Source organism: Meriones unguiculatus, chromosome 20 (genome assembly GCF_030254825.1).
Source record: "Meriones unguiculatus strain TT.TT164.6M chromosome 20, Bangor_MerUng_6.1, whole genome shotgun sequence".
Taxonomy (NCBI): Eukaryota; Metazoa; Chordata; class Mammalia; order Rodentia; family Muridae; genus Meriones; species Meriones unguiculatus.
This window is the reverse complement of record NC_083367.1, coordinates 68,094,664-68,120,912: the sequence shown is the minus strand read 5'-3', so window position 1 is coordinate 68,120,912 and position 26,249 is coordinate 68,094,664. Positions and strand designations below refer to the sequence as shown.

Sequence of the window (26,249 nt, the reverse complement as noted above, 5' to 3'; positions counted from 1 at the left end):
GGGTGGAAAGTTGGGGCCAAGAGAAGAGGAGGGACTGGGCTGCCATATGTAAAGTGAATAAATAAATATATTTTTGAAAAAAGTGGATCCTTTGCTGTTGTTCTGTTCAGGAAGTTGTCTCCTGTGTCAATGAGTTCAAGGCTCTTCCCCACTTTTTCTTCTAACAGGTTTAGTGTGTCTAGTTTTATGTTGAGGTCTTTGATCCACTTGGACTTTAGTTTTGTGCAGGATGATAAATATGGGTCAATTTGCATTTTTCTACATGTAGACATCCAGTTAGACCAGCACCATTTATTGAAGATGCTATCTTTTTTCCATTGTATGGTTTTGGCTTCTTTGTCAAAAATCAAGTCTCTGACATGAACTCAGGGGCTGGCTCTTTGATCACCTCCCCCTGAGAGGGGAACAGCCTCTCCTGGCCACAGAGGAAGACAATGCAGCCAGTTTTTATTTGATGAGATCTGATAGGCTAGGATGAGAGGGAAGGGGAGGAGGACCTCCCCTATCAGTGGACTGGGGGAGGGACATAGGAGAAGAAGAAGGAGGGAGGGTGGGATTAGAAGAGTATGAAGGAGGGGGCTACAGTTGGGATACAAAGTGAATAAACTGTAATAAATAAATAAGGTATTTATTTATTTTTTAAAACTCAAGTATCCATAGGTGTGTGGGTTTATTTCTCGGTCTTCTATTTGAATCTATTGATACACCATTCTGTTTCTATGCTAGTACCATGCAGTTTTTATTATTATTGCTCTGTAGTGCAGCTTGAGATCAGGGATGGAGATACTTCCAGACGATCTGTTGTTGTACAGGATTGTTTTGGAAATTCTTAGTTTTTTTATTTTTTCCGTATGAAGTTGAGAACTGTTCTTTCTAGGTCTGTAAAGAATTGTGTTGGTAATTTGATGGGAATTTCATTGAATCTGTAGGTTGCTTTTGGTAGGACGGCCATTTTCACTATGTTAATCCTACTGATCCACGAGCATGGGAGATCTTTCTATCTTCTGATACCGTCTTCAGTTTCTTTCTTCAACAACTTGAAGTTTTTTTCAAACAGGTCTTCAACTTCAGGTTAGAGTCACACCAAGGTACATTATGTCCTTTGTGACTATTGTGAAGGTTGTCCCTAATTTCTTTTTCAGCCCTTTTGTCTTTCATATACAGGAGGGCTACTGATTTTTGTTTTGTTTTGTTTTAGTTAATTTTGTATTCAGCCACTTTGCTGAAGGTATTTATCAGCTGAAGGAGCTCTCTGGTTGAATTTTTGGGGTCACTCAGGTGTACTATCATATCATCTGCAAATAGTGATACTTTGACTTCTTCCTTTCCTATTTGTATCCCCTTGATCTCCTTTAGTTGTCTTATTGCTCTAGCTAGGACTTCAAGTACTATGTTGAAGAGATACAGAGAGAGTGGACAGCCAGGCTCTAAGATCAACAATCAATAAATGGTACCTCATGAAACTGAAAAGCTTCTATGAAGCAAAGGACAGGGTTGTCAGAACAAAACAATAGCCTACAGATTGGGAAAGGCTCTTCACCAACCCTAAATCTGACAGAGGGCTAATATCTGGAATATCTAAAGACCTCAAGAAGTAAAGTAGCAACAAATCAAGTAATTCAATTAAAAAATGGGATACAAAGCTAATAGAGGAATATCAAATGGCAGAGAAACACTTAAGGAAATGCTCAAAGTCCTTAGTCATCAGGTAAATGCAAATCAAAATGACCCTGAGATTTCACCTTACACATATAAGAATGGCTAAGATCAAAAACTCAAGTGACAAAACATGCTACAGAGGATGTGGAGAAAGAGGAACTCTCTTCTATTGCTGGTGGGAATGTAAACTTGTACAATTTCCAATTGTGGAAATCAATCTGGTGCTTTCTCAGACAAGTAGAAATAGTGCTACCTCAAGATCCAGCTATACCACTCCTAGGCATGTATCCAAAATATGCTCAAGTACACAACAAGGACATCTGCTCAACCATGTTTGTACCAGCTTTATTCGTAATAGCCAGAACCTGGAAACAACCCAGATGTCCCTCAACTGAGGAATGGATACAGAAATTGTGGTCTATTTATACAATGGAATACTACTCAGCAATTAAAAACAAGGAAATCATGAAGTTTGCATTCAAATAGTGAGAACTAGAAAAGATCATCCTGAGTGAGGCATCCCAGAAGCAGAAAGACATACATGGTATATAACTCACTTATAAATGGATATTAGACATATAATATAGGATAAACATACTAAACCTAAAGAAGCTAAGCAAGAAGGAGGACCCCGGGTAAGATGATCCTTACTCAGAAAGGCAAATGGGATGGATATTGGAAGAGAGAGAAACAGGAAACAGGATAGGAGCCTACCACAGAGGGCCTTTGAAAGACTCTACCCAGCAGCGTATCAAAGCAGATGCTGAGACTCATAGCCAAACTTTGGGCAGAGTGCAGGGAATCTTATGAAGGAAGGGAGAGATAGAAAGACCTGGAAGAGACAGGAGCTCCACAAGGATAGCAACAGAACAAAAAAAATCTGGGCCCAGGGGTCTTTTCTGGGACTGATAATCCAACCTATGACTATTCATGGAGATAACCTAGAATCCCTGCTCAGATGTAGCCCATGGCAGCTCAGTCTCCAAGTGGGTTCCCTAGTAAGAGGAACTAAGACTGTCTCTGACATGAACTCAGTGGCTGGTTCTTTGATCACCTCTGCCTGATAGGAGAGCACCCTTGCCAGGCCACAGAGGAGGACAATGCAGACAATCCTGATAAGACCTGATAGTCTAGGGTTAGATGAAGGAGAGGAGGCCCTTCCCTATCAGTGGACTGGGGGAGGAGCATAAAAGAAATCCTGTGGCCCCTTTTTGCATCCACCACCTCTGTAATCTAAATTTGTATTTCCTCCCACCAAAGGGTAGAATTGACTTTTTTTCTTCCCTTAACTTGATCTCGTATTATGTTGGTGGTATTAATAATGCAGCTAGAATGACTTTATGTTCTGACTCCAGGCTTTAAGAGATTAGCCATTCCATCTTAGTGTCTAGGATCCCTGTCTGAGAATTACTATATAAGAAAAGGATGTACCCCATGGCAGTTAAGTGTCCAAGAGGGTTACATAGTAATGGGAAGAGGGAATGCCTCTGACCTAATCTGATTGGCCTGCTCTTTGATCACCTCCCCCTGAGGGGGGAGCAGCGTTATCAGGCCACAGAAGAGGACAATGCAGCCACTCCTGATGTGATCTGATAGACTAAGATCAGAAGGAAGGAGAGGAGAACCTCCCCTAACAGTGGACTAGGGGAAGGGCATGCATGCAGAAAGGGGAGGGAGGGTGGGGTCGGGAGGGGAGGAGGGAGGGGCTTATGGGGGGATACAAAATGAATAAAGTGTAATTAATAAAATAAAATTAATTAAAAAAAGAAAAGGGCCCCTTTGCGGAGCACAGAGAAGAACTGAAAGTCACCTCCTACAGTCAGAGCCAACGGTCAGATGAGTCATCTGAGTTCAGCAAATGCTGCAGGTGAGGGCAGGGGAACTCAGGCAAGCCAGAGAGCCTAGGCATGTGCTATCCACTCTCCCACACAGAGACACGCTGACAACCTTGAGTGCATGGTTCTCATGGGAGGAAAGCTTTCTTCTGGAGTTATTTCTCAAGCAAGGAGCTCACTTCATGTCCCATTGGGCTAGGTAGGTATTCTTGATAAGTCTGTCCATCTTGGTTTACAATCAACCAGCTGAGCAGACTCTCATCCAGACATGAATGAGTTCTTCTAAAAATGTAATTTGCTCGTTTACTTATTCATTTGTTTTTGAGACAGAGCCTCACCGTGTAGCCCTGGCTTGGAACTCACTATGTACACCAGGCTGGCCTCAAACTCAGAGATCTACCTGCCTCTGCCTCCTGAGTGCTGGCATTAAAGGCTTGTGCCACTATGACCATCTGGTCACTGTTTTAAGCCACAACAAAGATTAACTAAAATATTTTAGTTACGTGACAGACCCTTTAATACATGTGTAGTGTGTGTGTGTGTGTGTGTGTGTTTACATTTTTCTTTCTGTGATGAAGAGATTTCAGGCTAACTTGATTATTTGCTTGGGTTCATCATCTGGGATTTTGATGTTCTGGTGAATGAATAATGAAGGAAAAAATGCCAAGGAACAGAACATCCAAATGACTATGCATAAGACCCAGCAGGAACTGATGGTAAAGTCAGCCAGAGGGGAGAGGGAGCAAAGATCAATAGACTTCCAGAAAGAGTGGTGACCTTGAGGGGGAAGTGATCAAAGCACATTTTTAGGACACGTCACGATCTGACTACTGCTTAGATTCCTTTTTAAGTAAATGCCAGGAAAGACAGACTGTTCTTAAGACTGAGAATTAGGGTTGTATTTTTTCAGTGTGTAAAGCCAGAGACTAGATCAAAAGATCCTGGTTTCATTTAAATCACATTGTGTAATGCAGTAGTTGCCATCACTTTGAGCGTGAGGCTCACTGGATGACAGGGATTTAACCATCTGAGGCTCCGAGAGAAGGCTTCTTAGCCCAGCTGTAGACACCATGAGCAAGACAGAATTGTTGTGGCGGGTCTCCTTGCCAGGACAGATGTTTGATGCCATCCCTGCTCCTGCCCTTTGGATGCCAGCAGTACCCCAACTCCAACTCCAGCCTGGTAATGAAAGACCTCTACAAGCAGAGACGATTTCTACTGCAGATCAGAGTTGTCCCAGCTGAAACCATGACCTAAACTGTGCCCTGTGCATCTACATGTTGTGGACCAGCGTGAGCCCAGAGTGTCACTGTTAGGATATTACTTCAGACAGAGACTCAGTGTGTAGGTTTTCCAATTTATTAACCTGTCCTTAAACCATATATATGTATATATACATATAAACCCACACATGTCAATGTCATAGTAGGCTATCCCTATAATAGATCTGCTTATTTGGGTGGAACTCACTGTTTGAAAGGTCAAAATTCAATGAGTCTAAGAACTTTGGTGAAAGTTGTATAGAAGTTGCACAACTTTAGCCAATCTAGTTGAAGTTTTATATGATATATGACATACCCTGGCAGTCAAATCCAATGCGATAGAAAGGAAGTGAGCAGGGAGAAGATGCGTCTGTCCTGATACTGTGTTTGGTATATGCTGGCATTCTAAACTTTTAAAATACGTATTTTCAAAAACATACAGGACAAGTTAATAAAAATGTAATTGAAAAGCTTAAGATGATTATTGTTGGCTAAAAATGCAGCCTGGACTAATTATCATAACATTTTCCACTTGCCATTCTCAGTGTAGGAAAATTACACAGCATTACATTCAGCATAAAACTAAACTCGGCTTTGTATGAGAATGCTGGATCACCTGCAGGATGTGTCTGTTAGGGTGGAGCCGGTTAAGCACAGATGGTTTGGTAAGGACGCATGGCAGATGGTGTGCCCTGGGTTAGTCATAGGATGAAGCCATAGGGGAACACTTGGCTCTTGCGGGTGACCTTACTCTCCCCTGAGGAGGCACAATCGCTAGGACCTGAATCAAAACTATTTGCTATCATACTTTTATCTGATTTGATGTGAATACTTTTCTCAGAAGTCTAAGTGTGTCTCTTTGATTGCCAAGGGCTGCCACAGACTCTGGTTAAGGGCCATACATCCTAAGTGTCGTGGGTACCATGTGGCAATTCCAATATCCTAAAGACCCTGGCCGTGAAAACAGGCTGCTTGCTTAGCTGTCTTCATCAAAGGACTGTGTGCAGAGCAGTGGTAGTGGTGCGTGCCCAGGAGAACAGCCATAATGCAGAGACGGTACGCAGACACAGAAGCCAGGAGAAGCCAAGCACAGTCTTCTGCGGCTGTCCCTGCTGGTGGCTCCTTCAGTGCCTCTTAGGTCTAGGTAAAGATAATAAATTGAAGTTGCTTCAGCAAAATGTTTATCCTTTGGTTAGCCTTTACTTATGGATATGCTGTAGCTTTTGGGGGGGAAAAACAAACAAACAAACAAAAAAAACAGAGTGAGGCGATCAGAATGCTTTGTATCTACAGAACAGGCAAACTGACGTGTTCCTGAATATTCATCTAACCTGATCTCAGAAACAGATGGCCAAGCACAGCAGAGCGCTCTTTATTCCCTGAACCACGAACCCAGATACAAACAAGAAAACCAAGGCAAAGTGGAAGGCAAGTGACAAAGATGCCAGCGCGGCCCTGGAGGAGCTGTGCTGGATGAGGTAACGGACAGGACGAACTCCCCCTGGCTTCACTCATGTGGGGACGTGAAGAGGCCGAGTGCACAGAACTAAGGAGTACTGTGATGGTCACCCCAGGCCAGGAGTGCGGCGGGAAAGGGCTCAGAGGTGACCAGGGCCATAGGTCATGGACAGATGACTGAGTTCTGGTGTCCTGTGCACTCCAGGGTGACATACTTGATGGTAATGCGTTATACCCTAAAGTAGCTCGTGAGTACATCTGTACGTGCTACTTAAAGGAAAATGACAAATGTCTAAAGTGATGCGTATGCTAATTACCCAAAAATAGCCTTCAAAACATTGCCTCGTAAATATGCAAAAGTTATGTACCAGTCAAAATAAGATTAACTTTAAAAGAGAAATAGATAAATATAAAGAAAATTATAAATACAGATAAACGAAGTCTAGAGAATAATGGAATTGAGAGAAATCAGTATTTGGGTATTCAGACTCTGTGCTAAGTTAGTTTTAACCAGATACATAATCTGATTCTTTGGTTTGCTTATGTAACAGATTTCCCTGAAATCAGCCCGTGTGCATCAAACTGAAAGGATGGGTTTGTGTACTTGAAGTCTAGTGTGGGGAGACAGAAATCAAAAGTAATTGCAGCACAGTTCAAGTTTTGGGTAAGAAAATAAAAATTAGCATCAGCATGAAATGCATGAGCAGTGAGTGTTTCTGGAGTTGAAGACGACGCGATGGGGAAACTGTCCCCCTCCTCCCCCCCCCCCCCGCACCAGCTCCCCAGCTCCACCATGAGCACTAGTAGAGAAGCTATGGGAAGCTCTACTCCTACGGCTGAGGGTTTTTTGCTATTCAATTCCACAAGAATGCCAAGAAGACAACCAATCCTAGTGCATTTCCACTTAGCATGGAGGTCACAAAAGAGATGGACCATCTTGCCACATACAAAAGCAAACAAATAAAAAAAGCCATTTTGCAAACAGATGAACAACGCCCCATTTTGCAAAAGATACCACAACTATGGAAGCTCTTTTCCCAGTTGCAAGTGCTCAACAAGACCAGCCCAGTGGAAGTACATGGAATAGTGAAAGTTTCCTGAGATACCACTATGTTAACACTTGCATCAGCATTAACATACTAACGTGCTACAATTCGGGCGAGGGAGGCAGGAAGAGGTGTTTGTCCCAGGTTCAGTCATCGGGACTCACAAGCTGGAGGAAGAGAACTTACCTCCTGACAGCCATACTATGGCTTCTACGCATGTGCAGTGGTAAAGACGCCCACATCCAGCCATCCATACAAGCACACACAATAAATGATAATACACCAGAGACGATCTGTGCATCGGAATACACTGTATTATTTTGTGTAGGCAAAAAGCAGTGGGTAACACTACTGTGAAGAAACTTCGTGCCTCAAAAGTCAGTGTAAGTTCAAAAAACAAATATGATTGTCCCAAGTAGCCATGACTTTTCTCTACTGGGTAAGTTTAATATTTGGCTTTTGTTGTTTTTTAATTAAACTTTCTCTTTCATCTTAATCCAGTTCAAGATCATAACCCCACATTTTCATGTTTTGAGACTACATTCTCGCTAATATTATGTCTTACTCTTACCCTGTTCTGAACTTCTTTTATCTCTCAACATCTTAATATTTCTAACATTTTCCAAATACAAGTAAAATAACTTGATGGAAGACTTCTATTATATTTGGCCCATCCCATTAAGATGTAAAATAAATTACAGTTTTGGCACTAACTGGGATAGAATTAGGTGAAACAGTTAAGAGTCTAAAAGGGTAACATTAAAACACATAGTCAAACTGTGGCTTAAAGAGCGATGTTGGCAATTTCAGTCTCAAATAATTCCATCCTGGCATGTGTGTTCAGAGAGCCACTGGACTTCACTGAGTGCCGGGTCACATAGTGGCCACTAGAGGGCACTGTAGCTCCCACCTGCTTCAGGGTTGCAGTGACAAGCTGTTTGTCAGTGCAGATCAGCTGATTCCCAGGACTCTGTGCCACTTCTGCTCACAGGGACTTCCCTGACAGATAGCATCTGCTATCCCTAGTGGGTCCCAACCCAATGACATGCTGGGGTGAGCTTACCTGTAGTGTACTTGTGTTTAATTTTTTAATAACGTAATTGTATCGTCTAGTTAGAACCTATGTGGCTGGCATAACGCTACAGACAGACAGCACTTCCGTTACCCAATTTAAACATTGCCACAGCTCAGCGTGGCAGTACCCACACCAGACTCCCCCAATCGGTCACCCGCTGGTTGCTAGGAGAGAAAGGCACTCCTTACCTCTGATCCTTTTCCCACTAGATTCTGAGGAAAGGAACATGTTTAAGGCCTCATGAGCACAGCGGAGCCCTGCCAACCCCCAGCCTCACTGCATTCTTTAAGATACTGTACATAGCAAGGTCAATCGACTTGCCAGCCGACACCAACACCAAATGACAAGGCACATGCATTTGTCTGCCACCCAAACCTGGGTCTTCATTCTCCTCATTCCACTTTCATGTACATATTGATGAGAGTAGTTTCCAAAATATATTGAGAAACAATAGGTAGGGTAGACACTATTGTAAGCCTAGAGATGGGGTGTCCAAAACAGTGTCCCAACAAGCAAATGCTATAAGCAAGTGAGAAGCAGTCAAGTGAGATCCTCCTAGCACTCTGGCCTCCTTTCCCACATTAGCAATGATTTGGCTAGAACCCAGCTGAGTGGTAGATTTGGCTGCTTGGTTAGGCAGATATATTCTACCATCTTTTTGAGCCACAGAGTGCCCTGCCCAGTGACACTTTGACCCCTGTTTCTTCTCTCACTTTTTCTACCCTAATTCTTAGTCTACGTCATTGCTGCTCTAGGCCCCTCAACAGGAAACACAGTGTGACCAGATTCTTAGAAGCTGGCTCACCTGGGAGTCCGCAACATCATTTCCCTTCCACACACCCACTTTTGCATCTGCCTCATCATCCTGTGTGTCTGTAGAAACAGGGTCGGGGGGAGGGGGTGGGTAGGCTTCAGGGGATGTGCTCTCAGCAACTTTAGGGGTAGAAGGGAAGTGGGACTGGGAGGGAGATGTCAAACAGAGATGCAGTTTTACCCCTGAACCTAGAGCAGTCTTGAGTGATGTTCTCAGTAGAAGCAGAGAACAGAGAATTTGCAACTATCAATCAGCTGCAGGACATGGGCTGGCCCTGGGCAGGGTCTACTTTCCTTAAAGGCTTGATGGCGAGTCCAGAAGGACTAATGTGGTAGCTTTGGCCTCCGAACTGAAGGACACACCCTATTTGCAGCACAGAGCGCCAGCTGTGTCAGCTCCAGTGTTGGTTACTAAGTCCAAAAGGCAAAGAGAGGTGCAGGTCTCGTTTGTTGCATGTCACATTAGAGACATTACATTCAGAGGGATTGCCTCCGGGGATGCTTGACACCAGAGCCAAGCCCCATACCTCCACAAGATGCTGCCCCTTCTTGGATCCAAGTGAGTGTGAACACATTGGATGGGGTAAGAAAAAGGCCACACTGTCAGGAGGCTGCCAGTCAGTTGTCTGAAGGGGCCAAGCACTTTAGCTCATTTATTACTTGGAGTCTTTCCTTGAAGATTTATATGATTCCTAAGTCTAAGCAGCCATGCTGTGCTTTTCCGGTCGTGAGCCAGCCAATGCAGCCTGGAGAATTCTCCAACCACGAAACTCCAGCAATTGCTGTTCCACCTCTCCCTGGCCTCCATATTGCCATCCATTCACACTTGACGCTTCTGTGCAGGTGATGCCACTCTCGTAGCTTAGGAATGTGGTCACTAGGAGCCCACAGAAATAAAAACTGAGGAATTGACAAGTAATTGACAAGGAATGACATGTAGACAGAATTTGAACTGAAAATGTGTTTTTAAAATTGTGTGTGTGTGTGTGTGTGTGTGTGTGTGTGCAGGTGACCTGCTGAGGTCAGAGATATTGGATTCCCTTGAGCTGAAGTTATTGACAGTTGTGAGCCTACATGTGGGTGCAGGGAACCACACTCTGGTCCTCTGGAAGAGCACTAAGTGCTCTGAACTGCTGAGCCATCTCATCTCTCCAGGCTTCCTTTTTTTGCTTTCCTTGTTTTTGGCTTTTTTGAAACAGGTTCTTACTGTGTAGCTTTAGATGACCTAGAACTTGCTATATAGACCAAGCTGGCCTCCAACTCATAAAGGTCCTCCTGTCTCTGCTTTCCTTGTGTTAGGATTAAAAACACGTGCCACTTTATTATTATTTTATTATCTTTAATTACATTTATGTGAGTTTATCTGCACGTGGCTTTGTGGACACGAGTGAGGGTGTGAACGGAGGCCAGAGGTGTGGGATTGCTTGGAGCTATAGTCACAGGCAGTGGTAAGCCGTGCAGTGTGGGTGCTGGGAACTGAATTCTGCAAGAGCCATGGTCTCTCCTACCCACTGAGCAACTTTCTCAGCCCCTTAAGAAGACCACTTAATTAGAACATATATTCTGCCTTCAACTTCCTTGCCTTAGCTTTCTACAAATCAATCATTCTCTGTGGTCTTAAACCAGCTGCTTTTCTAATCACCTAAGCATGCGTGATGAGTTTTAAAGAGTTGTCCAAGAAGAAGACAGACATTCCATTGATGCAGATAGGAGGTGAGAGAAGGAAGCAACAGAATAAGAAATCAAGGAAAGGAGTAATTTGCAAAATATTCATTTCTCAACAAGGAAACTGTGTTGTGTTTTCTGTTATGGAACTCAATTGTACTTTCTGTTGTATTTTTTATATTTATGTTATTCCTTTTTACCAAAAGCACAAAAGGGTTTTTTTTTTTTAATCACATTCTTATATCCCACTCACACCCTAGTATTTTAATACTATGAGTTTAAGAAGGCACATTATTTCATGGGAACTCCAGAGCCAGAAGCACACAACCCTACACAAACCGTACATAAACCATACATAAAGGAGAAAAGAACCTACACATATATTACTCAACAGAGGACATGGATGTAAAGAACGAGGAGATGGGAAAGATTCAGCATCAAACCATAAGAAGGTGCAAATCAGATGTGAAGCTGACCTTACACAAGAAATTATCGCTGCTACCAAATAACTAAAGAGGAAAGAAATTGCCTACTTTCTTATGGCTGGGAATATACTTGGTGCAGCCATTATGGAGAACAGTGCAGAGGCTTCTCATGAGGTTGATAACTGAACTTCATATGGTTGGACAATCTCACCGCTAAGATACACCCAAAGGTTATGAAATCAGTGTGTTAAAGAAATGGTATCTACTCCTCCAAGTTCATGCAGTATTGCTTACATTATGCAAGTTTGGATTCAATTTAAATGCCCACCACTGAATAAATGGATAAATAAAACATCAGATAGGTGATAGATATATTATCAACAGATAGATGGATAGATAGGTAGGTAGATAGATAGATAGATAGATAGATAGATAGATAGATAGATAGATAGATGGAAAAATAGAGATAGACAGACAGATGATAGAGTCAATATTATTCCAACTTCATAAAAGAGTAAACTATCATTTGTGACATTCTGAAAGAAACAACAATGTTTTGGTGAGTGAAATAAATCAAATAAAAAAGATAAAGACTATATAATTTCACTTATGTTTGGCATCTGAGGAAGCTGAATTCAAAAGGAGCAGAGAAGAATACAGGTTGCCAAAACTGGGGTGTGAGAAAAATGGGGATATGTTGCTGCGTCCAAAGGATGAATAAGAACCATGCTTGCTGGTCTGCTACACAGATGGTGAGCACAGCTAGGAGGTGATCTTAGACGCTTGAAGCTGGCAAGAGTAGATTTTAAATATTTCCAGAACACATACCGTAACTTCGTGATATTATGTTGATAATCACTGTTTATACTAATCAAGACATTAAGTTGTATACATCAAATATATACAATTTGCCTGTTGTAACTCAAGAAATCTATAAAAAAGAAATTAAAAATTAAAACCATAATGAAATAATTCCTTTATATTCACATGAAGAAATGAAATATATCAGAACACTTAAAAGTTAGAAATTTTAAAGCTATTCTATAAGAAAAAAGAAAAGAAATAGAAGTAGATCCATGAAGAGACTATGACAATTTTTGTCCTGTGAGTCAGGTTTCAATAGCATCTTTAATCAGTTTGAGGTATTCCTCAGCTCTCCCCAAATGCCCAAAGTTCATGCACCGATGAAGATACTGATGAAGAATCATGGAAAATTTTGCTATTTAGGTTTTCATTACACGTAGTTTATTTGTTTTCCAAAGCCACAAATACAATTGAGACTATTCACTTCATTTCTGTTCATTTTAGATTCAGATACAATAAGAATTAAAAAAATATCTTAAACTTACTGAGTTATTTTAAAGTCTATTCCAAGTGTTCTTCACATTTTGGTAACCCTGACTCAAGTATGAAGTAGGAAACAAGTACCACACACATTCGAACAATCGCAACACACAGTACCTTTTATCACACCTGGAGTCTTGCAGTTTGTTTTCCTCATATTCCACCTATTCTACTGACTTTTGAAAGTTGTCTCAACTCAGTCAGTATCTACAGCAAACACAGGTTTCACTAAGGGAACATCAGCTCTGTGCGCAGCTTTCTCCTTCACAGATCACTATAGCAACACGCCTGTGCAGGCATTCAGCTCCCTCATTCCTCAGCCTTACCCCCTGCGTACACACCAAATGCATCACTCCTGTGCCAGCCTTTCTTCAGGAGCTGTTTGCACATCAATTTATGAAAAATGCTTTAGCGGCATTTTCATGGCGTTGGGGGAGGGGGGAGGAGTTTCCATTGTATAATTCAGAACTTGGGTGTTTTTATGTTACACTCTTATTGCTAATTCGATTATGGCAGTCATTTCACAATTTGTACAAGCATCAAATCATCACGCTGTTCAACTTGAAGCACATGGTTTTGTCACTTAAATTCTAACACAGCTAGAGAAAATAAAACATGGCTAACTTCTAAAAGTTTTGTTTGTTTGTTTGGAAACAATCTGAGTTAAATAAAAGCACCTAGAAGTCTTACTCTAAAACTATGTTCCTACTTTCAATTTTCTATGAGAGAAGAAACTACACGAACTTTTTGTTGACCAATACTGCAACGCTGCTTATTTGATTTGTGTTTACACAGGTATAATAGAGTTTGTTCTTAATTTGTTTAGTCAACTTCCTGAGTTATCTACAAACACCTGATAGCGAACATGCATTAAGACTACGATTAATGCATTTGCTACGCACACTACAGCAGGGTAAAAATATTATATATTTTTACAATATATTAGAGCAATAGTAGAAATATTTTTATGTTATTTGAACATAAAAAGTGTCAGTTAAGAAAAACTCATAGGTAAATGTTTGGAGTGAAAAGGCTCAAAGAGTGTTTAAAAGTTTCATATAATACTGCCCAAGGCAGTTCAAGAAAGAAGAAGAAATGTTCACAGATGTGTTGGTCTTTCTAGGACTCAAATAAAAATAATTCCTTGACCTGAAACTTCCATACAGAACAGGAATCAACCAGAACCATTCCTGCAGCCTGATGCCAAAACAAGACAACTCCAATTCATTTTTCCCTCCCTCTTATGATAGTGATGTTTGTTGTTAATGATAAACTTGAAAGTGCCCAAGAGTACTTTCCTGGTCCTCAGAAAGGCGGAAGGAAGCATGTATTTTCTCAGCAGTAGATCTGGGACTTTGGGAAGGCCAGTGTCTGACTCAGGCTCATAGCAGTGTTATTTACTGTGAGACTTTTTGGCCTCTCCATGCCTCAGTTTACCCATTTGGAGGAGAGACTTGAAAATGACATCAAAAGCCTAACAAAACCACTACAAAAATTCACTTGACATTTTTAACATTTAAATTTTTGTGATTTATTTAATTTTTGTTTTATGCATATGGGTCACTTTTCTACAAAAATGTCTATGCAACCTGTGCGTGCAGTTCTTGTAGAAGACAGATGAACATGTCAGATCCCCTTAGAATTGGAGTACAAATGGTTGGCAATCAACATGTGTGAGCTGGGAATTGAACCTGGGTCTTGCAAGTAGCAAGTGCTCTTAACTGCTGAGCCATCTCTTCGGCCGGCTCCTCACTGGATGTTTTGTAAAAATGCTTTTCCCAGCTTTTATCTAGATTTTGTTTATTAGTCATTGTTACTTCTTGCTATTCTTGACTTTTTATTTATTTAACATCTGTGTCAATAGAGAAGCGTTTACTCCTGCTTCCTCATAACTTGTTAGTGGAATATGTGTGAGCAAACGCAGGCATGCTCAGCCATTTCTACAAGTCAGGAGAAATCAGAGTCTTCATTCATTCATTCACTCATTCATTCATGCATGGTTTTTCAAGACAGGGTTTCTCTGTGTAGCCTTGGCTGTCCTGGACTCACTTTGCAGATCAGGCTGCCCTTGAACTCACAGAGAGCCTCCTGCCTTTGCCTCCCAGAGTGCTGGGATTACAGGACTGTGCCCCCATGCCCGGCCAGAGTTTCTATTTGAGTGGCTCTTTCTCCATAAAACTAAGAATTGGGGCTTCTTGGGAAGTTTAGACACGTGAACATGTTTTCTGCCGCGTCTCTCCCTGCCCAAACCCAGCCTCGTCGGCACTGGCTCTCCAGTCTCATTCATTGTAGTCTCACTTGAATTTAGCCGAGATCCGCCGCCACCACCAAAGAGTCAAAGGATGCAGAACCTTAAGTCCCTTTTATGCTGCTTCGAATTCATGCCCCAGTGCGGATGTGCCCGAGAAAGTGAACAATATCTGAGTGATTCTCCCTTCAAACTCCTCATTTAAGCTTCGTCATCATCTGGTAAGCAGCTGTGTCATGCTAGAACGGGGCTGTGGGGATGAAAAGGTACATTTAAGGCAATGCTGTCTAGTGTAGGTGTCACGGGGACTTTCCAGTGGGAAGAGACGCCTGAGCAAGGAGAAAAGGGAAGATACAGAAGCTGTGCTCAGCATCCTTGAAGGCCCAGTTTTTCAAAGGCTGTAGGAAGGGTTTTTTGTTTTGTTTTTATTTTTGTTTTTCCTCCACAAACAATGGTACATCTAATAGTGAGGGAGAAACAATGGAGCTTATTTCCTCCTTCCCCATCTTGATTTCTGACACTGGAAACAGATATATTTGTTAAGTATAAATTAAGCACCTCTTCACATGGAAAGTGAAAACAACCTTGGAAAGACACAGGGTTGGAGGAGGCGCTGGCTGGTTTTTTAATAACCCGCTCTCTCTTCTTAAACTCCAGTTAGCAACCAACTTGTCCTCTTTTATTTTCAGTTCACTGGGCTTCAAGGGCAGTGTTTCTTTTCCTCAAGAAATAATGGCAACTTCAAGTCGTAGTAGCCAGTTAGAAAATAGCAGCAGGAGGAGGTGGGGCTGGAATGAGGCTCAGGGGAAACAGGAAGATTGGGGAGCAGCAAAATATAGATTCTGAAGCAATTTCCGTCCAGCCTACCACCTTTCAAATGGCATAAAAGCGTGGTTAAAGCAGAATCTTGGCACCGAATCCCAGGTTGGCGGTGCTGTCGGATAAGGCTTAGTGGAGCCCTTCATCAATGTGCAGGTGCCAAATGGACATCAGGCAGGAGGCAAAACCACAAATGAACTTCCAGCAAGGTGTCTTTGGGACATCACTCCAGGATGAATCTGGCTAACAATGGTGGCCACAGGAGGGACTCCCAGCACCTAAGGGTTTAGTCTCAGAGGTCAAAGAAACACTACCCCAACTCTTTGTGCGTGTGTGCCTTACAGAGACTATCTTTTAAATTTTCAAATATTATTTTAAACGTTGACTTTCTAATTTTATTTTCAGAGTATTTGTCATACCGTAATACACTCATTTATGGTGTGAAATGGTCAGTAAAGTTGGCCATTACTACCTTTTATTATGTAAAGAGCACCTGACATCTACTCAGTAAAATTTCAGTGCATTATTATTATTATCATTATCATTATTATTATTCATTATTGCAACTACCACTAACACCACTACTTTGGTTTTTCGAGACAAGGTTTCTTTGTATAGCCCTGGCTACCCTGGAGCTTTCTGGGTAGAACAAGCTGGCCTCAGACACACAGAGCTCAGCCTGCCTTTGCTTCTCCTGAGTGCTGGGAATAAAGCCATGCTCCACCACCACCTGGTTGCATTAATATATTACTAGCAATAGTCAACAAACTGGACCTTCGGTCTCTAATCGTGCTGTCCTAGTGGCCCACCGGACGGCAGCTTAGCTCCTTTGGCCCACACCTTCCGGCATTGCCCTCTCCACCTGTACCTGTAGCCACTGTCCTATTAACTGGTGTCTATGAACTGGTTATAGTGGAAGTCTTGGTTTACGATATTTAAACGTGTTTATGCTTTAATCCTAGGTTTGGGATATGGGACTGATACAGATTGTCCACAGCAGCAAACTATTTGCCTCGTGCTGGCCCTGAGAGGGGCTCTTTGCCAGCTGCAGATAGTTTAATTCTGAGGACTCTGAGAGGGAATAAAGACCAGAGTCAGGGAGAGAGAGGGGACTCTGAGGAAAACTGCTGGTGCTCCTCCTTGTTGCTGTTGAGGCAACATGATGAAGAGAAGTTGGAGATGTCCCGTCAGGAGGACTGGACTTGCCCCAAGGAAACTGATGACCCTAAAGAGCAGGAAGCAGCTCAGGAGAAATATGCCTCTCGCCTCACTAACCTTCTCTCACTCTTACCCAGTGTTGTGGTGTTGGAAGAGATTGGGGTTGGGGAGGGAGAAAGATATAGATAGATAGATAGATAGATAAATAGATAGATAGATAGATAGATAGATAGATAGATGGATAGATGAAGCATAAATAAAATATATATTAAAAGCATGCCTTCAGATTATTTATTAGATTTCAGAAATTAATGCAATGTTTTTCCTGTGTCTAGAAATTACTCAGCATAAGGTTCTTCAGGTTCACACATGTTCTTAAAAGTAGCTGTTTCTCTTTTATAAATATTGACTGATATTAATATGTGTATATATGTTTGTGAACATACATGTGTGTATATAATGTCATGATACCCTCATTCATTAACCCATAGGGATGGTTTGCCATTAACTTTCTAATTGTGCTATTTAATGAATAATTTCTTTTTTCAAAATAGTATAAACTTGAACACAATTTCCTTAACCTATTACTACTAGAATGTTTACAATAACAGCGAAGAGCTTTATTGGGTAAATCTACAAGCTACTCTGAAGTCAGTGCACAGGGAAGATCATTTGGACGTCTCTATGAACTTTTTTGTCTCCATTCTTACTTAGACTCTCTCTACCATATATTGAAGCAAAGGCAACAGAAAAAAATAAGAGAATGAAGGAATATTTTTAATGTCATGATGACTTTAATGCCAAACTCTCCTGTTATCTGAATGGCAGCTAGTTATTACAGCAGAACATTGGCATTTATCGATTTTCTTGTGTGCCAAATCCCCAAAGTAAAATGTGATCATTAAAGCAGAGAGCATTCTTGACATTCTATGAAGATAAGAACAGAGGTAAGACCCCTCCTTGATCATCAGTCCTCTTGATGATTGTCTCAGATCTGAAATGAACCAGGAATGGCTATACTGCATTTCTGCTACAAAATATTAAAATACATGAAAACATGTATTTATCCCTTAGCATTCCTGTGATCACAGAGGAAGGACATGGCAGAGCAGAATGGCATGCAGGGCCAGAATGACATTCTGGTCCAGCTTAACAGCAGAGAAGATTACTAAGAACCAATCTAAATAATGAAAGGAAGTGAAGTGACCCTAACAAATGCCCTCAAACAGAGTAAGAACCAAGGCTTACTGATGAAGAGCGACATTCTGAGCCTAACGTAATGTAGGAGGGTGACCTTGTTTGCTTCTCGATTGCTGCGATAAAACTCCGACCAAAAGAGAATAGGAGAAGGTCGTAAAGCATCGCTGAGGGAAGCCAAGGAGCTTAAGACGGGGATGGAAGCAGAGACCAGCGGGGAAAGCTGCCTGCAGGCTTGCTTGGCTTACTTAGCTGCCTTTGTTCTGTAGCCACGGCTACCTGCACAGGGATGGTTGCACAACCCAGATGTTATAAACACAAAGGCAGACGAATCGGGAAATATTTACCAAATAGAAGTTAAAATCTTCAAGTCAGGGAGAAAAGCTTTAAAACCTATGTATCACATTGCTAATATACAAACCAGCAATCTGGCCACTAGTGAGGCTGCTCATGGGAGGGCCATGTTGATGTCTGTGGCACATATTACCACCAAGGCCCATGCGGATGTCCGGAGCTTGTGGTGCAACCCAAAGCCACACTGATATTTGTATGCGCTGCTGCCGTCTGCCGCTATATGGATGTGGGTGTCCTGTGCTGCCACCTGAGGTCATGGCGATAGCTGGTTTGGTGCCGCTGCTGGGGCCATGGCTCGGTCCACGCTTTACTGCATCTGGGGTCTGTGTTAATGTCCATGGCTGAGTTAACACCAAAGGCCGTGTGGACACCTTTGCTTATGTTGCTGCCTGAAGCCATGTTGCTGTCTGTGGGCTGTGCAGCCCCTGGAGGCCATACTTATCTGAGTGGCTTACGTTATCCCTGAGGCCATGTTGACGTCTGTGCTCTGAGCTGTCTCTGACAGCCTTGTCTGGCTCTGTGGTCCTACTGCAGCCAGGAGTCAGGAGTTGTGTTTTCCGTCTACGCTGTCACCAGAAACTGTGTGGAGGCCCATGCTCCGTGACTATGAAGAGCAAGGAGGCTGCTTCTGCTGTGATGTGAATGACTACAGATACTCAGTTGAGAGGGAAGGCTGTGGAAGGCTCTGTGACAGCCCATATTCCCAGCCAACCCCCAGCCCTAAAAAGTAACAGCTTGGACAGGAAACCACTGAAGGGAACTCTTAAAACATGTGACAGGAATGCTAAAGTGTAGATCTCCACAACCAATGGCTTCTGGCAGGATCTGGGAGGAGAGGGACTCAGTTCTACCCATGGAGCGGGTCACTGGAAGTCTGCACATTCTCTAGTGACTTGACAGACAAGGCAAACTGGACTTTCTGAAATTATTCTTATTTTTCTTTTTACTTATTTGGGAGGGTGGCAAGGGGGGAGGTAACAAGAGGGGACAGACACGGGAAGACTGGGAAGAGAGTGTGAATGGGGTGCATCAGTCAATAAGGACGCCCCAATGTAGCCACAATGAATGTTACATTAAAAAATAAAAACCAGCAATTCACAAAATGGATTTTAAAATCTGTGAGGCAACGCTTGACACTACTGAAGTTAAAAATAGAGACTGAGACAGTGAAGTGCACACAGGATGCTTGAACACAGAGGTTTTTGAACATCAAAGACCTTCTATTTCTAAAATCTAGATTTTGGGTCTATCAGTGGTTCTCAAAATGCCTGGGCCAGCAGCGCTGGCATCACCAGGAAGCTTGTGGTAGAAGTCTCTGGTGTCAAAGTAGCCGCCAGTATCAGATATGTCATCTCCAAGGAAAAGACTCTCAGGGTGATGAGCTAGGGAGAGAGAGTGCTTGCTGTGCAAGCATGAGGACCTGAGTTCAAATCCCCAGCACTCATGTGAAAAGCTGCGTGTGATGGTGGCTACCTGCAATCCTAGTGTGTGTGAAGAGGCAGACAGAAACAAGAGGGTCACTCTGCTCCTTGGTTAGCCAAGCTACATCTAAGTTTAGTGAGAGAGCCTGACTCAGTGCCTACAAGAGATAGCAACTGAGAGCACCAGACGTCAACTTCCAGTCTCCACAAGTTCATGCATGTACCAGCATGCGTGTACGTGGGCGTGTGCATGCGCGCACGTGCACTCTCTCTCTCTCTCTCTCTCTCACACACACACACACACAAATACACAACTCTCAAGTGATTTTGTGCATAATAAAGTTTGAGGATCACTTTATGGATTACATACAATAGAAAGTTCTGTGAATTCAGCAGCAAGTATCAAATTCTATTTTTCCCTCTACTTCTTGGACATTAGTACAGACTCATGCAAAATGTGAATATTACCACCATCTGCCTCATAATGGTACCGGAAAACCTGGAGTTAATCATTGAAATGCACACGAAACAATACTGGGTGTGTAGCCCTGGTCATTATTAAACCAAATGACAACCACTTCCAATCGGAAAGGTCAAAGACCCTTTTAAAATGTTACTAATAACGTAAAGGCACACTGTTAAAAACGACAAGTAGCACATATATCTGCAGCAGGGAGGAAAAATAGGCCAGAATAGGTTTTGATCATGTTGAAATGGTGAGAAAAAAAAAAAGCAAGGTGGATAGAAAAATATTCACGAATCACATGCGTTTGTATTCTCAGGTGATTCTGCCAATTCAGAGCCACGTGCCCAGTTCACGTAGAGATCTTTTGGAAGAAAACTCTGGCAGTGTGAATTGTGCTCATCTAAACTGACTTGGAAGAGAAACCACCTGTCTTTGAGGGCAAACTTGTGCTTCTTCGACTTGTATAAGCTGATAAAACGTCTACAAGGAACAGCCAAGTCTGTCACCAAGATGTCTTCTTGGCAGTTTTCGTCTAATTACTTGTTGGATTTACATTTTACTGAACAAGATAATTTTAAAACCAAAAAAAACACAAAAACCCACAAGTCTAGAAATTATCTCGCTGTTGTTTAGACAGTCTGACAACTTCCCTGAAATTCTTCAGTGAGTTAAGTCATTAAAAAATAAGTCCTAAATAAGTTATCATAATTTCAATTCAAAATAAATGAAATACACAATCATAAATGTTTTTATTTTTCTCTTCAACACTGAATAATATAGAAGTAAAATTCCTGATAATTTGCCTGCGTTGTGTAAGTATTTGAGGGCCTAAAACACATCAAAATATTTTTGTTATGCTTTCAAACACTCCTCTGAAGCTCCCTCTTCTAGCCCCAAGTATCATTTTCATGTCATCAGCCTGTGTAGTCTAGCCTGTGCCTTTTGAGTCTAATAGATAGGATGTCATTGGGGCCCATGAAGCCACCAGAAGTTGCCAAGAACCAAAGTGGAGCGCTGAGCCTGCCTGGTGATGCCCAACCAGTCTGGTGTCACTGGGCATAGGGCTCGCAGGCTACCTCGGGTGTCTAGCTTCACAGGGCTGGGTTGTTCACCTCCTTCATCAGAACAGCCTGGGGCCGGGCGTACTCTACCTGGTCCTATCCGGAATTCAGACTTGCTGTAGTAACCTTCCACAGGAGCAACCGAAATGATGAACGCCGGCTCCTTCTACAGGCTTGCCCGTGGAGTTGTCCAGAAACACCAAAAAGCTTTCTACGGTCACTAACCTCGGTGAAGAGAAGAGAATGGTGACCGTGTTCTCAGCATCACAGAGTCGTGAGAACATTTGCCCTGGACCTTTTCCTCCAAAGTGGAAGAACTAGGGTGACATCACCACTCTGGGGGGATTCAAGAAAAGGTGGACAAGGAAAGACACGTCTCTCATTGGAAAGCAAGATGGGAAGAAATAAAACTGCTGCCTTAATCTAATGTTTACTTTGGCTTTTTTTTTTTTTAATCCAGGCAGGAATACAGCGATGTTTTCCATTTGACAATTTTCTATCTCACTGACCTAATTTCACTCAATACAACACTAAATACTACCCTACAGTGTATCCCCCGGGGTCCTTGCAGACCAAAGAAATTGGAACCCTCCCTGAAGCTTTGGTTTTTGTTTTGTTTGTTTGACTGATTGATTTTGTTCTCTGGTGCTCTTTAAAGCCAAGAAATAATGCACACAATCACTAGTGTTGCTTAAAAGAAAAAACAAACAAACAAACAAACAAAAACCAAAAACACCTTGGCAGTGACCTCTCACTGAGATTCACTAGTGTTCAGTTGTACTCAGATACACATAAGAGGAAAGTCAAGCAACAAAATACAACACATAATAGCCAAAAGAGCTAACTGATTCCTTGGGGAACATGACCAAACATCTATACAGAGTCAAGGGGTGCTAGCAATCCCGAGCTCCATATCTGCAGCTTAGGAGGCATTTCGAGATGAAGGGTACAATATGTGTTTGCTTCAATCCCATCTGAAAGGAGTGATGCCAGCCAGAGTTGGCTCAGCAACAAAAGGCACTTGGGCCAAAGCCTGGTGAGTTCAATGCCAGGACCCACAGAGTAGAGAAAATTGACTCCTACATCTTGTCACCTCACCTACACATACATGCCATGAATCGCACATATGCATGTGTGCAGGTGCGTGCATATACACATATGCTAAATAAGTAAATGAGTAATGCAAAAGGAAGAATGCTTATTACCTTCTTGTCTTGAGATGGGAACATTTGACTCCTTGGTAAAGCCCATGGCTGTAAAGTGTCCACACAGGCAAAGGGAGGAAAGTCTCAAGAACAAAATTGGCTTACTATGGCTGTACTGTATTGAATCCATTACTGGGAGAGAGGTGGCAACTTCTGTAGCAGAAGAAATATCATTTTGTTGCCTTTAATTATCAGCAAGGAAAGTGTAGCATGTGACTAAATTTAGCTTTAAATTGTTACCTGTTTTCTGGCGATATGTAACTTGTTTGGTTTTTAGAACGGGTATTTGAAAAACTGGTGATGCTAGCCTATCCATCCCCACAGGTTTTCTGTCTTTGCCAAGAGATCAGCCTGCCTGTAGGCACAAGAACTAAACTTTTTCTCCTTTCACTTTTTCAGTTACGGGAAGGGTGGGGCAGCTTCCTAACTATACTTGGACTGTTTTTTGCTTTGAGCAAATAAGAAGACAAATAGAAATTATATTTTTTGTATCATGCCTACACTTAATGACTAAAGGTATTTGACTGTTACTCCTCTTTCTCTCTTCCTCTGTGTGTATGTGTGTAATATATATTTATGTATATGCATATACGTGTTTTCTTCCATCACTTCCACCTTACTTTTGGGAGAGGTTTTTCTCTTTGACTCTCATGCTCACTGATTGGCTGGAGTGGCTTGCCACAAACCCAGAGAGCCTCCTGTCTCTGCTCCCAGTGTTGGGATACAGACGTGCTTTTTAAGTGTGTGCTAGGAATCTGAACTCAAGTCCTCCCACTTACAGCACAAGGACGTTACCCAGGCCCTGGGTGGTAGTTCAATGTCATTATACAATACTCAGGATTTTAGGAACATAGCGACCACGTTGATGCCTCTTTCAAACTTATGTAAATCACAACATCCACAAATGAAAATGTGTTTCTCTGTTTGTCCATATTGTCCTCTCCCGGTCTTCTCATGCTTCTTGTTTAAGGACAGTTCTATTAACTGTTATGAAGCTCAGTTCTCCAGGCCTTCCTCTTATGTAAAAATGCTCATTTCCTGTTCTTAATAAGAGAGATTCAAATTGGAAGGACTTCAAGGGAAATAAGCAGAATAAAAGAATTCCCTCCTTCCCACTGAATTAAAAACTCTATGCTTTTGTGGATTAAGAAATAATTTCAGGGTTCATGACCTGCCCACTATCACAAAACCAGTTCATCACAGAAAGCTATAAATGAGGCCCATCACTGCCCACACCCAGAAGTTCCTTCCTCTTGGAAAGGCTGACCAGGGAAAAAAGTCTCTCCAGAAACTAACTTATCTTCTGCTAGGGAAAGATAAGACACCTCGTGGAAGAGAGTTAACTAATGTAAAGACCAAAGCTGTAGAATAAAACTGGCCCCCTGGATTTTGCTTACTGATGTTTTATGCTAAGTAGGTGATACGTGTTGGTGCTTTCCTGTCACTAGTTAGGAGGCATGAAGGCATAAAAATCTGTATCAGTCCTGAGTGCTCGAGCTGGAAGCTGCTTCTGGTCCAATAAACATTTCAGGAACAAATACTGATTCGGAGAGGGCGGGTCTGTGTGTCATTCACACAACACTGCCAATTACTCTGATGAGGTAGCACCTCCTGATTGCCTGGAGCCAGGGAAGAAAACGTACAAACTACAGAAGGAAAAGGACATATTTTCTAGGGATGAGACACTTGGCAGACAAATTCTCTTGGTGAAATAGTTGGTTAGACTTCCTGTAGAAGGGACAAGCACCCCTAAAAGATGGAAAGGTGAGTGGATTCTGTATCTTATAACTTTTTGCCACTGGCCCCTATTAGACAGTCTCTAAATTTGATTTAGTGATTGGTGCTGGAGAAGCATCTAGAACTTATCCTCAGGAAATGCTGACAATCTCACTCTAGTATCCTCCTGTCTCTACCTCCAATCCCACCTCCTCAGTGCTGGAAGTGCTGAGGTCATGAGCATGTGGTCGTGCCCAACTTCTTAATGAGTTCTACGATTCAAACTCAGGCTCTCATTACTTGTATAACAAAAATTCTATCCATTGATCCATCCTCTCAGCCCAGGAATAAAATTTTTGAAAAAGTGAATGTTGGAGTTGGAAAGGCAGCTCAGCTCGGTGGTTATGAGGACTGGCTACTCTTGCAAAGGACCTTAGTTCTGATCCCACCACTCACATGATGTTTCACAATAGTCTATAACACTTATTCTAGAGGATCTGATGCCATTTGTTAGCCTCTGGGGACAGTAGGCACACATACAAACATCCAGTCAAACATTCAATACCCATAAAATACGAATAAATCTCTTTTAAAAATAAGAAGCATTAAAAACATTCCACCAGGATCTGAATCTATTTTACTAGCAGTACCTTCCACAAAACGAATTACGGGAGGCCCAGACGCAAGTTATGTCGAGGTCCACGTATGTAGAATCATCTTGCATCCAGCCGTGAAGGCGAACACTCACACCAGTTAGTCATCATTCAATGATTACACTTGAGCTTCAGTGTGAAAGAACAAAGAAGAGAGACATGGAGAAATCAAGCTGGTACTCAGCTGAAAGCTCCATCCCTCATCATCAGCTTCCACAGTGCTGAAAGGTGCTTTCTGTGCACATCACTGGAGGAGGAAAGAATCAGCCTTACTCAGCTGAGAACCCTGAAAGCTGCCAACATGACTGGCCTGGCATGGCAGCATGAATGTCATGGGAGTGACCAACTACTTTCTGATTAGATTGAAGGCCCTGCCAGTTGAAACCCATGTCTGGCACTGCTATGGGCACTAAGAACCTGGGGCTTGATGGGTCATAGGCTCTAAGAGAGAAACTACTTCTATCACTCTGTTAAATGTACACACTCTTCAACCAAAACAGACTGCTAATGCTGTGGCGGTATATTCATAGATTAGGGCAACTGTCAACCTTCATCAGAAAAGCTTCCTTTTGTAGTAGACGGCCATTAACTTAGAGACCTACAGCTGGTCAAAGGGCAAAGAATAAAAGATTGTGGGTCACTCATAAACAAGACTTCGATATCACAATCCTCCCCCCAAGGCTAGGGCATCATTGTAGGAGAAGAGGAAGAAAGATTATTAAAGACGAAGATGGTAGATGACTGTTTAAAAAAAAAAAGAAAACTGTTTTCTGGACAAGGCAGGGTAGCTGCACGTATGAATTCAAAGCAGTTGAGACAGTGTGTACAAGGCCCATACAAACTCAAGCCAGACAAGACCTCAGCAAGGAAAGAGGAGGTGGGCAGGAGCTCCAATCCCTTGTTAAGGAACTAGTGGTAATTGATAGGCGCCTAGAGAATCAGCAGTTCTCTCCTAGGGTGCAGGCTTTGGTGGATAGACCTGCCCTCAGTGAAAGCCACATCCAGGAGTAGATGGGTAGCACTCACTGATTTGTGTTAAAAGAAACTGAGGACAAATGGCTATCTGAGGTCCCTATTGTCATATCAAAGCATATGCTGGCCTTCAGGCTGTCTCAGCATCTCCAGTACCTGTAACAGAGCCCAGGCTGACATGCTGGCTCTTTTCTGCTCTTCTCACCTAACTCCTCACCTTAAGCTTCTCCAGCTCATAGGCTTCCCCTCCCCCAGCTTCTGATGCCTATATGACCCTGCCAGTTTAGTTATGCTCTCTCTCGGTGTTCTCTTGGACAGTCCCCCTCTTGCCTTTCTCTCTTGTCTTCCTCCCTCCCCTTATCATAGACATGTTTAGTTTACTACTTTCTTTCCCTGC

General features: G+C 42.4%; 1 protein-coding gene across 13 annotated transcripts in view; it reads right to left on the bottom strand.

Annotated features, from left to right (window-relative positions):
• Positions 1–26,249, bottom strand: part of Syne1 (spectrin repeat containing nuclear envelope protein 1) — a 459,455-nt gene that overhangs the window by 383,773 nt on the left and 49,433 nt on the right. The window contains exon 1 of one of the 13 annotated variants that reach the window (XM_060373520.1): positions 12,700–12,868. The exons of the other annotated variants lie outside the window; for them this stretch is intronic. Within the exon in view, the coding sequence (XP_060229503.1) occupies positions 12,700–12,739 (40 nt within the window). The 5' untranslated portion in view covers positions 12,740–12,868. Of the gene's footprint in view, positions 1–12,699; positions 12,869–26,249 lie in introns of those variants that run through there. 13 annotated transcript variants of the gene reach the window in all.